This window comes from Varanus komodoensis, unplaced genomic scaffold (assembly GCF_004798865.1).
Source record: "Varanus komodoensis strain SLA01 unplaced genomic scaffold, ASM479886v1 scaffold38, whole genome shotgun sequence".
Lineage (NCBI taxonomy): Eukaryota > Metazoa > Chordata > Lepidosauria > Squamata > Varanidae > Varanus > Varanus komodoensis.
This window is the reverse complement of record NW_025335909.1, coordinates 4460836-4476579: the sequence shown is the minus strand read 5'-3', so window position 1 is coordinate 4476579 and position 15744 is coordinate 4460836. Positions and strand designations below refer to the sequence as shown.

Sequence of the window (15744 nt, the reverse complement as noted above, 5' to 3'; positions counted from 1 at the left end):
CTTTCTTTCTTTCTTTCTTTCTTTCTTTCTTTCTTTCTTTCTTTCTTTCTTTCTTTCTTTCTTTCTTTCTTTCTTTCACAGGGTCATAAATTATGCCCAAGCATACAACGCTGTAGCTGCTGTCATGCTTTAAAAAAGAGAGAGGGAGGGAGGGAGAAAAGCAGCTCAATTTTTAGCAGAGTGCCTTGTGTTTCTCAAAAGATGCAAATACGTCTTATCAGAAGAAATGTTGTAAGAGCTGCAATTAACTAATAGGACAAGCATTTTGAAGGGAGGGGAAGTTCCCCTCCTCTGAGTGTGACTAAGATGGATGATGGTAAGCCTTCAGGGCCTCATTTTCCCGCTTTGTCATTGCTTTAGGGTTGACAGATGGTTTCTTTCCTACAGAGAAAAGCCCTGTTCTCCAGAAGCAGCTCTCCACTGCTTGGGAGCCTTGTAGATGCTTTGGCCCTCCGCTCCTGATGACCCCAGCTGCGATGGGCAAGGGTTGTGGGTCTTGGAAGTGACAGTCCAAAACATGTGGGGAGGGGAGCACTTGGTTGGAAAAGGCCGGGCTGGAACGGGGCTGCTTTAGTCGAATGGATTGGGCGGTGCTTTGGTTGGCTTTGGATTTTGGCTGGCAATTGTGAGAGATACTGAAGAATGCTCTCTCTCTGTGATCCAAATATGTACATTATGGCTTTCCTCACCCCTTGAGCTGGCCAGTTCTCTTACTAGACAGCTTCACTTGCCAGTCTTTGCTGCTCCCTCCTTGGCACCCATAACTGAGTATTTCAGGCACGGGAGGGACTAGCGATCCATTCATAATCCCCCTACCCCGTTTTTCTGCACTGTGGGTTATAGACGTGGAGCAGAATGGTGGGGTAGCATTTTCAGCAGATGAAACTGCATCATGAACCTACCCAGGTGATCCTGAACCAGGTGATAGCAGGACTTGGTGTATTCACTCATATGGGCAACTCCTGCTTTGGGACATCCTGTCTCTTTAATATGATGCAGAATAGATGACAGGCATCTGGACTCATCCTCTGTGTTTAAAACAGGTGGAAGGAACTGGCTTTGGCATTCTGACGGTCAATGTTGTTGCACAGGGTTTTGTGTGATCAGAAAATGGGGAGCTTGAAGCTTGCTGCCATAAGATTGGCTTATTTTGCAGGGATTGTGTGGGAGACAGTTCCCAGGTCTTGCCATCTGAAGGACTAGGTCCGTGCTGGCTGGATTCAAAGGGCTGGCATTCATCCGCAAAGCCCCAAATGGCTTGGGGCCAGGGGACCTGCCTCCTGTCTGTATCAGCCCAGACCCAAGGAGCATACTCAGTAGCTCTCTTGAGGGAAGCCAGGTTGCCTGGCACTGACATTGTACCCTTTGTGGTGCCTTCTTCTTTTCCCAGGAATTCTCCCAGGAATTTTAGTTCCAGTCTTTCAAATTCTGCCCTGTGTTTCAAGTTTTTGTACTGCTGCAAGGTTCTGCTTCCGTTCTCACAATTATTTTCTACTGTACTCTGGAATAATTGATTCTTATCCTGGATTTTATTGGTATTTTATGCTTTAAATTCTTTTAAACTAGTGTGAACTGCCCAAAGAACTCCAACTACTGGGTGGTATAAAAGAGGAGCAAATAAATAACAAGGAACTTTCAACAGGATCCTTGCAAGTAGAGGAGGCTGGTGAGTCAGCAGGCTCTGAGCCACTGCCATGTTGTTTTTGGGCCTTATAGGAGCTGTCTATGGTCCTGAACCACACTCCCTGCAAACGGCTTCACCACCATCCAGCCCCATCCTATCCAACTGGAAAGCAAAGCCACAATGCAGGAGGAGTGATGCTGACGCAGGCAGCGCTGGCCTCCTTGATGGCAGGAAAAGCTTTTTTGAACCATCATGTGGCCTGCGATACCCAATAGGACACATGCTCCATGGGCCACCTCCTTTGGGCCACCTCCTCTAAGCCAGAGGTGATGTAAGGGGCAACCTGCCTGCATGGACCTCTGAATCTTCCAATCAAAGCCCCAAATCTTTGGGTGGCCACCTGCCCCAACAGGCACCGGAACAAAGGCCCTCCTCTCTCCTATTCATACTTTAAAAATAGGGGTGTCCTTAGGAGCCTATGTCCTTTAAGGATGCATGCACACCGTCGTTAGAGCACATATTAATTAGCATGAGCAAATGCGTCCATTTACTTATTTATCTGGTTTATAGCCTCCCTCTTTGCTTACAAAGAAACTCAACATGGTGCACATCCTCCTTCCCCTCCCGCTGTCCATCTTATCCCCACAGCCCCCACTTTGCGAGGTAGGTTGGGCTGAGAGCCCGTGACTGGCCCAAAGCCACCTGCTTGGCTCCATGGCTGGGCAGGGACGAGAACCGAGATCACCTGAGTCCCAGCGCTGCACTCTTAATGCTTAAGAGCTTTGTCCTGGTCCTTTTGGCCTGAGCCGGGGATCTTTTCTGTATGTAAAAAAAGTAGCATCACCCCTACTTTTAGCTCCTTCTTGTTTTCTGTCAGGAGGTTGGAGCCAAATGTGGCTGCAGCCAGAGCAGTCCCTTGGTTTCTCCATGAACCTATCTTGAGGGAGCTTATTGGTAAGATTGTATTTGCATTTGTATTGTAAAGATGTGTGTGTGAACCAAGCCGATTTATGACAGGATACAAGCTGCTTTAAAATATACCTCCTGATCATTGCTAGTGGATGTTTGTAGGCAATTTGGCCCAGGTTTGATCTAGGCCGAGAGGCGGTATGCATTCACAATCTCCAGTTCTCCTCCAAAAGAGGCTGGATAAATGCACACCCCTGTCAGAAAGAGCCACATTTCCTAGATCAACAGTGTGAAAAAGCAATTGCTGCATGTGTCTATCCATGCACATCATGACCGCCTCTTTCCCTCTCCATCTTGCATTCCGTTGCTGAAAAGACTAAATCAGTGCATGGATCCATTTAAGGCTGAAGATGAGTTTGTTTTCTCATGAAAAAAGATGGGGCCTTCTGATGTCTGCCAAGGGCTTTCATTTGGAGGGGCTGAAAGCACAGCTGCATTTTAAGCTTTGCAAAAACATTTTTGCTAAGATAAAGGGGAAAAATTGCCATCCACCTGATTTTGGTATGCTCTTTCCAGATTTTGTTTTTTAATTAAAGACTTATCTAGAGCCGTTACATAATCAGACACTTCTTGTTATGCTTCTGTACCAAACTGCTTAAGAAAAACACATACCTTCATAGCTAGAATTGCTGTGTTTTGATAAATTGAGTATTCCTATTGGCTTTGCCTTGGAAGTGTACAAAGCAGCGATATTGACTACTGTTGTTAAGATACGATGTGAGGTTCTAATTTATGGCTGCTTCTAGTGCAAAGGAAAGCAACAAGCTGTCCTTCTCCTATTTAAAGCTATCTAAGTCCATGGCCTTCCCCATCTCTTGTGGCAAAGAAACCCCTATTGTAAAGCTGGCTTGAAGGTCATCACGATCTGGTGAAGGTGATGCACATAAAATGCAGTGAAACAATTTAAATCCTTCAGAACTAGGACAGTTATAGTTGTCTGAATGTACCACAAAACAGCATGCATCTAGGAAAAAGCATAATGAATATGCAACATGGAAAGAATCTTACATAAAATCCATTTCAATGCACAAATCATGAGCAGACTTTATTTCAAATAAGCGACAAACTGCCTACTACTCAGAACAGTTTTCAAATCCTTTTAAACCCTTCCAAACTCTCGCTTAACTACAGGGGTAGGAAGGGGGATTCCATCACTGAGGGTCCTGGAGGGCACAGTGATGGGACAATCCCGTCCTTATGAGAGGAGTTAGAAGAGTCTGACCAAGGATCAGGCAGCCTGATCCAGAACATGCCAGCACAAGAGAGGAAACATCAGCAGATTAGATCAACTAGTAATACCTTGAAGGCTGCCCAAACTGTTATAAAGAGTTCTGGCCTTCCATGGAGGTAGGTTAGGTGGAAAGTCAGCAACTGGTCAAAGTTACCCAAAGAGCTTCATGAGCAAATGGGGGCTGGAACCCTGGTCTCCCCTCTAGCCTCTCTGCCACACCATGTCACGAAGTGCGTGCAGTAGGGGGAAAGCCAGTGTGGTGTCGTGGTTAAGAGCATGGGATTGGGACTCAGACGGTCTGGGTTCGAGTCCCCGCTCAGCCATGGAGCCAACTGGGTGACTTTGGGCCAGGCACAGACTCTCAGCCCAACCTACCTCACAGGGTTGTTGTTGAGGGGATAAGATGGAGGAGGAGAATGATGTAAGCTGCCTTGAGCCCTTTGCAGGGGAAAGGCAGGATATAAATCAAAAAATAAAAAAGTAAATAAACCCCTGCAGGGCACAGCAACGGCAAGCAATGCAGGCAAAGAACTTAACGCAATGCATGTTATTCCAGGGCACCGCTTGTCTTGTAGTGTTTATCCAATTCACCGGCAATCTGCTCCGAAATCAGGGCTGCTTGCCATTCGTCTTGTCAAGGAACACAGTGTAGTCCTCCTTCTATCTAAATGGGAAGAAAGTTCTTTATGAACATTCTTCTTTCTGGAAAAAAAGGAGATGTGAGGTAGGAACAGTTTTAGTTAGGAAGCTTATCTGCTGGATGGCCATCCAGAGACGTTGGAGGCTGTTGAGTGGAACCCAAATTTGGCAGAGACAAATTGGGATGAGATGATGCAAAGATAGCTGCTCTGTCTGTGCCTGACTCTTCCTTGTTTGGTCTTGTGGAAGAGAAGAGGGGAGGTGGCACTGGAGGATTTCTTGTCGGCTCTTCGATTGCAGCACCCAGTGAATCTTATCAGTCCAGCAAGGAGGGTGTTTCTCTGGTGTTCAAAATATGATGCTCTCAGTGCCGTGTTGTAATGATCAGTGAGGCTGGTAATTCACCAGAAGTGTCTTCATCATGACTAATCACAGCCAGGAAAGAAATAGTGGTTGTGTGGGAACTGGAGGAGAAATTCCTGTTCCATGGAGTTCCACTCTCCCCAAAAGGACCTGGTTCATAGCTTGGGGGCATTTCTGGACCCAACTTTGAGTGCCACCTGGGTGCAGTTTCATACACAAACAGACAAAGCAAACACACAGTTAGGGGCTTTCTGGTGCCCGCTGTGGACCCAGGTGCAGGTTAGCAGCTTTGGCTGGTGTGCCACGTCCATCCCTTGCATTCAGATCCTGCTCTCTTCCTCCAAGCTGTAATGATCTCAAGCTGACACCCAAAATCGGCAGGTTGGAGCATGTCCCAGCATCCTGGAGAAGATTCTGCTGTGAACCTCAGCTGCCACCGCCACCAGTACCTCCTTTCCCTCTCCCGAAATGGGCTTCCCCATTTGAGCTATTATTCCATGCTGGCTGGGGTGATAGGCAACGAAATCCAAAACATGTTGAGGAGGAGGTTTGGAAAGGCGGTCTTATAACAACCGGTAGGCAGGACTGGAGACTGTAATTCTGTGCTCTAGAACAGGGATGGCCAGGTGGTATCTTCCATATGTTTTGACCTACAACTTCCATCATCTCTAACCAAGGATAAAGCATTGTGGATGCTTTTTCTTAAATCATCTGGTCTAATGCAGACATTAAGTACATTGTAAAATTCCAAAAACTGTCTTGCAATTGTCTGAGGAGTGTGAAATCTGCAGGATAGCTAAATTCCAATCTGACTCAGTCTGGGGACCATGGGTTTGGTTATCTTTGCATGAGAATTTGAAGTTATCCTATTCATGCAAATATCCTTAATGCTTGCTAGGTTTTTGTGTTGACTTTAGGCAAACCCATCTACCATGGCTTTGTCCAAGACTTCAAAGGACATTATTTGGGATTGGGGCAGGGTGGGGGATAACATCCAACACCTTGCTTGCTCAGGGCAGATTCCAATGACTCTTGTTCATGCATCTTCTTTCTTTTCCTTTAGACTCCTCTCCAATACAACATGGCAATGAACCGAAGCAACCAAGTGAACTTCTACTGTACCTTTATGGATTATCGGTAGGTGACATAGTTAGATATAAATTATCTTTTGTGTATTGGGTCAGAGGTCTGAAACTTCTTAGATCTTCATCATCATGAAAACACACACACACACACACACACACACAACAAGCAAACAAACAAGACCAAGCATTGGCCACAAAAGGAGTCATTTTTGACTGCAGACAGAAGTATTTCAGGTGCAGCAAATTCTGCCTATGAAATAGCCTTTGGCTGGCCAAATGGTTTTACACAGGCGGTTTCAGGAGACGGAAGAGCAGCTTGTAGGTTTCTGCTAATATAGGTAATTTAAGATTTAAACTTGCTTGAGGCTGTGCATAATGAGGCTTGTCTCTGCATAACAATAGTTAGACCTACAAACTTCAAAGCAGCATTAAAAAAGATTCTGTCCATGGATTTTAATTCAGTTTGCTGAAAATTTTGGCTCAGCCTCTTGGCTGTCAAAGTGCCCAAGTTAACCTGTGGATAATCTCCTTTTGTAACTTTATTTGGGGCATAAAAACACCTAAAACGTATGTAAATTTAGGGACATTTTTGGTCCCAGTCATATTTTGGTGTATAGAAAAAGAAAAACCTATAAAAAGTAGGTGGGTGAAATCTGGGGACAGATTTTGACAATGTCCTTGGAGGGCTACATGGTAGGTCTACTTATGTGTAAATTACAGAGCAGAATGTGAACTGGGAGAGGCTACTTACCTTAACATGTGGGGTGAATTAATGGATACAGTAACAGAGTTGACCCACCCCTCCCTGTCGGATTCATGGGAACAGTCAAAACAATGAAATCATGGGCAGTAAAATGAAAACAGATTATTAGTCCATTATTAACCTAAGGAGGGGGATTTTTTCTACTCACATCTGGTTAAAAGGAAAGCTGGAAAGCATCTCTGAGGAAGCCCAACATATGGCTTAGAATGCCTAATTGCACTTTGGAACAACGCTCTGAATGTTCTCATACTGAAAGTCGAATTTCAGGACAAAATTGATGTTAATAATAATACTCAAAAGGCCAGCATATGTTGCTGAAGGGAAACTCTGCAAGTTTCCCTCCCCACTCCTCCAGTTTTACAAGCCTTCCTGAAATACTTGGCATGTCTCTCTGAGGTGTAGCCTCATGGCAAAGAGACAAAGAGCATGATTTTCTTGCAATGTCCCAAAGTCCCTGAACTCGGAGACTTACGGTCATCTGGGGGTGGGGATGCATGGTGGGGGCTACCTGTATCACCCCGTCATTCCACCCTGCATATTTTGTAGGGGGATTTTTGCCTGTCTTGCTGGAAGATTGCCGAGGAGAGGGGTGGAGAGACGTAATGATGGCTCCTATCTTTGCCTGTCTCCTTCCTTCCGCATGCCCTGAAATGCCCCTCTGACCACTCTCTGGGGGCGTTTTCCTAACCTTGGAAAGCAGCCAGCCCTGCTGCTGACACAATGGGCAACCAGTTGCCCATGGGATGCCCGCAGGCAGGACGCGGCTGCATAGCCCCCTCCCACCCATCTTCCCAGCAACTGCAGCATGTAGGAATACTGCCTCTGATCCTAGCCATCGAGGCCAGGAGCCCTGCATAGACTCCTCCACGCATTTGTCCAATCCCCCTTCAAAGCCATCCAAATCGGTGGCCACCACTACCTCTCATGGAAGTCAGTTCCACCATTTAACGATGCACCTTTGAAGAAGTCCTTCCTTTCATCCGTCCTGAAGCTCCCACCGTCAGCAGTAGCTTCCGCAGAAGCTTCCTTGCCAGTGTGGCTTGCTAAGGGCAGAGTGCATCAAATACTGTCTGACTGGTGAGCATCTGTCATCTTGGCTCATTTGACTGGCGAATTCCTGCCCTGTCGGAACAGCGGGTTTGGACGGCCACCACAGGCATCGTGGAGCTGGGAGAGATGAAGATGCAGGCCGGCGCATTCTTCTCGGACAGCTTCTGCGTTTGAGGCCGTTATGTTTATGGCAGTGCGGTATCCTAAGATGTTTTGCCTTAGCTTCTCCTGAGAGCTGCTTTTCACTGGCATATTAACAGCAGACACCTGATGTGCCATCTTTCTGAAGCGACTTCTGAAACATACCTTTTATTGTCATTTCCACTTTGGTGGGAGGATGACCTCTGTGTGCCCGTTACTTTAGTCAGAGTTTGCAAAAGAGACCGTTAAAGCTTTAACAAAGTTCAACCACCTGAATTAAGGGGTGCGGAGTGTGTATCACCCTCATTTTGCTTGTATGTGTGAGGCTTTATATTGTGTCATTCCATCAGCATTTACTGTGTAGTTGGCATAAATCTTTGTACACCAGACAGAGAGTTTTGGCCATTTGGCCGGATACAATGTGAAAAATTGACTGAAATAGCTCAGGGTTGGGACTAGGATGAGAATGTCATTTATGCCCCTTCCTCCTTCCCATCTCCCACAATTCAAGTCCTGCTTTTGAACCTTATTGAATGGCTTTGGCGAGATGTCTTGGACGGTGTGGAAACGGGTTTAACGTATAACACGGGAAAACCTGTCCTTTTGTGGCTTGCAGAAGCGGCAGCGGCATCTGGTCCAACGAAGGCTGCCTGCGCGAAGGCGGGGACCTCAACCATTCGGTCTGCCTGTGCAACCACCTCACCAATTTTGCCGTTCTGATGCAGATTGTACCCCTCGAGGTAAGAGACGATCATGGAAGGGGGGCTATGCCAGTGAGGAGTCAGACACCACCCTGTGCGGTCTGTTTCAAGCAGAACAAAGCAAGTGCTTTTGTGGGCTTAATAGAAGAACACCCTGGGATATGAGTATTTAAATAGTAGTCTACCACTCTGACCATCGCTGTTCACTTTGGCCTTTGGAGGTAGCCCCTGTTTGCACCTGGGTAGCCCAAGGCAGTCTGTGGCCTGATCTGAAGAGCAGGACGGTGCCTCTTTCCATTCCGTGCACAAAGGCTGGTGGTGGATAGAGCCACCCTTAGCACGGGCGAAGCTTTCCGCACCACCCCGGAGCAGCAGGGCAGTGAGGGCGTGCGGAGTAGGTGCGTGGGACATCGCCCTCCTGCTGCCTCCTCCCAACACCTGCCTCTCTGCCTCAAGGTGGGGCTGGCTCCGTCTGTATCCCATTGCTAATAGGAGAAGAAATCTGTCGGTTGGACGAAGGGCACTCCCGCAGCGCCACTGTTTGCTGAATTTCATGGGCATACAGAAGCGATCACACTCCGTTCGCGACTCTCCCAAGCTTTCCCACCACTTCTCCCCTCCGTTTTTTATCCTACATGAAAACCCATTAATGGGGAGGAGTTGGACTTGCCGCACGAGGGCCTCTTGGTTTTATGTACCCTGGGCCCTCCGCCTTTGAGTTAATGCTGTGGGTGGCATCCCAAGACGAGCGGCTCATTTGGAGTTGGCCAAATGCAGCCCGAAGTTGGGTCCAAAGGTTGTGCAAGAGCTGCTGGAGAGGCACAGTTGCTACATTGTGAAATTTTGGCCCTGGAGAATGCAGCTCGCCATGTTCCTTGCCAAAGACCTTGGAACCCCCTGGCCTTGTTACGGAGAGGACGGTTACAATTACAATGAGATGGGACAAGCTACAAAAGGGAAGAGAGGGAGGTTGTCCCGAGAGTCATTAAATATTGGCTTACCATGCAAATATTTTCTCCGAGTGTCTGTTTCTCCTCACAGAGTGTTCTAATGCAGGGCCTCCCCCGCTGCCAATATTTGCATATTTCCTCAGATGTGTTTTACTCAGGAGGGCTCCCCCACCCCACGCCTCTTTCTGAACACAGACCCCACATCAGGCTGTATGGAAAATCCATTTCTGCTTGCTTTTGATCAGGATTTACTCATTTTGCATCTTCCGGGCAAAACACAGCACCAAATACAATTTGTGCTTGAAATCTGTACATCTCGGAGGTTCCAGTATGAATTGCGACACCCCCAAATGCATGACTGCATGGAAAACAAGTGCATGAAAAAACCAGACTTGTGAAAAATGCGCACAAACATCTGTGAGAAGAATATGACCTTTCTAAGGTGCACACAATCCTTGCGCATGAAAATGCGCATGGATCCCACGCGAAAAGAAATTGTTGATATTCAGAGCGTGTTCTACTTGGAGCTGACCCATTGAACTGAATAATTAGGTCTACTCTAAGCAGGGCTTGCGATGGATACTGTAGCTTGCGCTCCGATACAGATGTGAATCGTAACTTCGGTGAGCTCAGGATTGGCTGATTTGCAATGGTGTTTCGGGGTGTGATCTTGCTCATGTTTTGGCAGAAAGAAGTCCTACAGCTCCCAACATGCCTCAGCCAGCCGGGCATTGAATTGTGCTCTACACTCTCCCTTGCCTCTTAGCACAAATGGCATAAGTCTACAGAAGTTAATTTAAATCCATAAACTATGCAGGATGAAATAGTATCTGGAAGAGAGCCCATTCCCCCTTCCCCCCGTTACATTAGGAGAAGGAGAACTGGACCCCATTAACGAGTGTGAAAGCATTCCTTGCAAAAGACCAGTAGGGAATCTTGCCATTCAGTTTCCCTCGCTTCCTGCTTCTCCAACTTCAGCTTTTTTGAAAGTCCCTGTTCTTTTTGTGTACGCGTCTCAAAAGGCATGCATTTCCCATGCATTTGTTGAAGATATGCATTTGGGTAATGATCTCTGCTCATCGAGTGCTTCACTTAGTGCTATTTCCTGGTGGGCACCTTCCAACATGGCTGCCTGAAACCTTCCAGCGCAGAAGATGGTGGTACCCGATCAAGTGTGAGAGGCGCGCCGAGGCAAGGGAGGCTTGATGCCTCTGCTTTGCTCTGAAGTGCATCGATGGACCATTCTGGCTGAGGCGCACTGTGGGGGTTTGCATCCCAGGGGGCTTGCTTCACCCCTGCCCACCCCCTGGAATGCCCCCCAGCACTGCAGCTGTGCGGAGGGAAAGAATGACGTCACTGTGACATGGAGCGTAGGGGGCCTCTGAGCCCAGAGTGTGTTTTTGACCGCCAAACCTCTTCGCAAACTCAAGAGAAGGGCATTTTTCAATCGACGACTGAGTTTCCCCCCAAAAGTACAACACTGGGTGAGCTCGACTGATTAAAATAGTTCTAAAAGTCTAGCCAGCAGCTCCCAGGGAGCTGAGATTAGCATTCCGGTCTGCAGATCTGTGGTTTGGGAGCATGAACACATAAGATCTGAAGAAGTCTTGTTGACACAGAACGTAACTACATAACAAGCACAGCTGAGGTTCCCCCACTCCCGCCACTCAAGCGCTTGCTGGTCTGGTGGTGTGTGAATTCACCTTGAGAGAAATGATGCGCATGGACCCACAACATGTAGAGGCAGCTGAGAGAGGAAGTACACACATGCAGACAACCTCATGATGGATTTGCGAGCCTTTTAACCACCCTTTATAATTTAAGATCTATGCTTTTGAGAGTCACGTAGCAGTATGAAAAGTTTCCATTATTATTATTATTATTATTATTATTATTATTATTATTATTATTATTATTTGTGAAGGGAAAGAAGGGAAAGCAAAATGCAGGGTAAATGTTTCTTTTCTGCTAGCTTGCTCATTTGGACAGCAAGGAAGATTTAAACACACCCAGTAACTCACGCTTCTTCCTTTCACATCTTTTTAAGAAGTTCCCCGAAGAGTTGGATCGTGTTACGTGACACAAGAGCTTTAACATCATGCACCGTGCATGTAAACTCCCTTTCTCCCATAAAGGTCTGTTGGGGTGGAGATAAAATAACACACTTATAAATATGCAGAAACACGTATTCCCTTTCAGGACAATGTAGTATATGGGACAACCGTTGGTTTTAAATAGAATTAATCTGTTTGCCTTCTCTGAATGGCTGATGGCCAGCTCTTCCTGGCTGAGGAAGACTGTAAAGAAGCCCAGATTCCCCACCGATGCTGTATCCTTTTCTTGAAGTGCGGCCTTCTGCCACCTCCCTCTCCTTGTCTGAGTAAGGGGGCCTCGCTCATGCATCCTAGCAGCCTTTGAAGCAGAGTGTGAGAGGAACTGCCTGAAATCCCTGGCAAGGGATGATGGACGTTGACTTTTCACTCGGAACCGGGGTGTCCAAGAAACTAGAGACCCTAGAGCAACCAGGGAGCCCTGTGACTAAAGGGTCCTGTGTGCTTTTCGGGCTGGGAGAAGTGCTCCACCAGGCTCGTGGGTCCCAAGGCATGTAAGGATTTACATGTTCAGACCAACAGCTTGAATCAAGATTGGAAGAAGACAGGAAGCACTGGGCTCCTGTGGACATTCAGACTTTGCACCATGGGGAGGGCATCCCCAGGTGATTACCTGAATAGGGAGGCCATTTTGGGTGGTCTGGAAACTGCTGCTCCGACATCACAGGGGCCAACATCCCAACAGGTGCAATGATCTGATGTGAGGGAGGGGGATGCAGGGAAGGGAGCCCCTGCGGCGCGGTGGGCAGGGACTGAGGTGATCCTGGTCCTAGTCCTGCTCCACCACGAAGTTCACTGGGTCACTCATGAACCCTCAGCCTAACCTACCTCACAGGTGTGACATGTAGATAAAATGGGAGGAGGAGAAACATGGAAGTCACTTTGCATTCCTTTCAAGAGGGAAAAAGGTGGGATATAAAAGTAAAATAAAGTAAGTCATGAGGTCCTTCTCCAGATGGACTCGCCACCTGACCCTTGATATACTGTGGGAAGAAGCTCTGAAAAGTGTTTAGTTGCGACTATCATTGGTTGCGGTTGTATTATTTTGGCATTACTTGAAGCTGCCCTAGCTTGGGTATCCTGAAATATAGCCTAATTACAATAAATAGATTTCTTCAATGGCAATTGCAAAAAGAAAGAAAGAGGGAGGGAGGGAGGGAGGGAGGGAGGGAAGGAGCGAAGGAGGGAAGGACGGAAGGAAGGAAATTCCCAGATTCCATGCCAAATGCCAGATTTTACACTAAGTACATAGAATTCTGTACGTGCAGAACGGAGAAAGGGAAGGTGTTCTGATAATAAATCAAAAGGCACATTTACAACTTATTGCAATTAAATAAAAATTCCAACTCTGGGCCTTGATTTTTTTTTTTAGAAAAAAAATCAAAACGGTTGCCTGCTACTTTAAGAGCTTTTCTCTTTGCTTTTTAATAAGGAAAAATCCAAGTTAAAAGCCAGCCTCTACCATTAATATCATAGTTTGGTGAGACAATGGATAGGCTTTGAAAGTGTTGAAGGTCGAATGAGAGAGACATGAATTGAATGCGTGTCTTTTATCTCAGTCTTTTTCTCCCCTGAGAGATTCACAGCAATCATGGAAAGTGGGGTGCGAGGCAGGTATGGGCAGACCCGAGGCTCTTGGGCTGCACTACGTATAGGACAAGGACCCCAAGACCCACCAGCTAGAGCCGGGCCCAAACGGAAGAAGGTTACAGTTCTGCAGCTTGCATTCAGCACATGTTCATGGACCTCTTCTCACTTTGCCAGACTGGGACAAGCACAAGAGGGATGGCCTCCATCCTAAGACAGATGATGCTAATAAGTGCGGCGTCAAGTGTCCAGTGGCAAGAGCTTTGGTGGTAATAGATGTACAGGAATGGGGCTCATCAGCGGACAATAGTCTCTGCCCCCCACCCCCCAACTGGGGCAGATCTTTGTAGCCTCAGTCACCAAATAGGGAGGGGAGGGCTGGAGGCACACGTCCTTCTCATGCCTGTCAAAAGGTTTAAGCATAACCCATTGACCCTGCGGGGAGATTCTCACCCAGAGAAGGTGTGTCGACAGCCCTTCCTTTGGTTTGTTGTTCTGAGCTGCAGAAGAACAGCGGGTCGCATCCTTGAGCTGATCAAAAGGTGGCCGTCTTTTAAGTAAGTGTATTTCTGGCTCCATGGGGGGCTTTGCTTTGGAACGGTTCCTCTGTGGAGCTTTTACCCTTTGTAATGCTTTCTTTAAAGATGCCTTGAATGTGAACTCTCTCAAACCAGACTTTTCAAGTCAGGAAGGTAACATCTTGCCCATTCAGTGGGCCAGCTCATGGTAGCACAGATCAATTTTTTCACCTTGGCTTATGCTTTTTTTTCTCCTCTTCACTCTCCCTCCTCAATAGCCTGTCGTTTTTATGAAAGATTGTGCAATTGGATCCATAGCCGAAAGAGGAGGGGAGAGAGAAAGCGAAGGACGGACAAATTAGTTCATTTCCCTCCCTCTCTTTCTCATTCTCTCTCTCTCTGGTTCAAATTTTGAGAATTTTGCAATAGAAGTTTGCATGCAAATAATAAGCATCATTTTGTGCATGTTTCAGAGTAATACAACAGTGGAACCAGCTGCCTGGAGAGGTGGTGGGCTTCCCCACACTAGAGACATTCAAAAAGCACCTGGACAGCCATCTGAGTAGGATGGTGAAACATGGTGTCCTGCAACAGCAGGGGGTTGGACTTGATGGCCTTCATGGCCCCTTCCAGCTCTACTATTTTCTTGACCCTTGAGTTTATGCATGGATTTGTGCCCAACACATGCATTTTTGAAAACTATTTTTGCATGCTTACTGATAATCCGCATGCAGCTTTGATCAATATTTGTAGTCAGTATAGCATTTTCACCTGGAACACATGACTTTGCTTCTCCTTGGGTCTCTCTGAATCTCAAGTGAGGTGCCTTGACTGGACCAGGTCCCTGGCATTAACTTGGTACCTTCCTTGCTGCAAAGACACAACAGACTTTTGGTTTTTGGACTGACTTTTAACATAATGACACCTGCCCACTTTCTTCCTTAGCTCCCTTTGCTTCTTCCTCCCTCTGCTCTTTTCCTGGTGGAACTGGAACTGAGTGTGAACCCTGTGGGGACAGGGACTTGTCTGCCCTCCATTTTCAGCACTATAAACACCACATGCACCAATGGCTTAGACTAGGACAAGTAGAAAGCAAATAGGCTTTGAGTGCATACAGACTCAGTCCCAACGAAATTCCCCGTTTACTTCCAAAGACTGCCTCGGGAAGGCTGTCCATCATCATGTCGCATGCGCCATCGCCTTTCCTTGGGCCTGTTCCACCACAGCCACTGACGCACAGCCTGTTTACCCGGCAACCCTACCCCCCTTTAAACAGGAGATGAGCCAGCCGCCTCCTGTAGAATCCTTCTGGAACCAGCTCCTCAAATTAATAACCTCCTAAGGTAAGCATCAGGGAAGCTTAAACAAAACAGAGACAAATCCAGTGCTGATGGGGCTGTAAGAGGCACATGGGCCCTGATGGTTGTGCATTCCCATCAAACATTAAAAGAACTGGGCAGTACCTTGGTTGCTTGCCAGAGTTCCTGTGTTCTGCTCACTTGTGCATCTGAGAAATTACTTAAGCTAATTGCTTTCACGAAATAAAGTTAAATCCCTCAAAGACAAAACTTGTCCGAGTTTGCCTCACCTAAAAGGGTTTTTGTATTCCAGCTAGCTAACATAGATTCGGGCTTTGTTTCTGCTTTAAAACTGACAATTAACAGAAGAAGCTGCCAAGCTCTGCTTAAGGAAGGCAATGCCTCACCGAGCATATGGCATGGGCATGTCCTGTAATAGTGTTATTTTGGTGGGAAGGCATTGCTCACATACATTTCGTTCTGCAAAACTTGTGCTCACAAAGGCTGCGGATTCACTTTGTAGTGACATCCCTGTGATGCAGAAATTAACAGATGGATGGATCATGAGAGCCTTCACAGCTCCTAAGAGGCCCAGGAAGCAATCCAATGGTCTCTGGGGGACCATCCGGAAGACTGGAGGATTGCTCTAAAAACAGAAAGAATCGCAGCAGTGTTCTGGAGGACGGTGGAGTGAAGGATAGCAAGCAGACCAGA

At 47.0% G+C, this 15744-nt stretch overlaps 1 protein-coding gene across 3 annotated transcripts in view; it reads left to right on the top strand.

Moving 5' to 3' along the window:
* The window catches only part of ADGRD1 (adhesion G protein-coupled receptor D1), a 148008-nt gene that overhangs the window by 73411 nt on the left and 58853 nt on the right, over positions 1–15744 (top strand). For all 3 annotated transcript variants that reach the window (XM_044440635.1, XM_044440637.1, XM_044440636.1), the window contains 2 exons: positions 5890–5963; positions 8482–8605. In XM_044440635.1, the coding sequence (XP_044296570.1) occupies positions 5890–5963; positions 8482–8605 (198 nt within the window). The remainder of the gene's footprint in view (positions 1–5889; positions 5964–8481; positions 8606–15744) is intronic.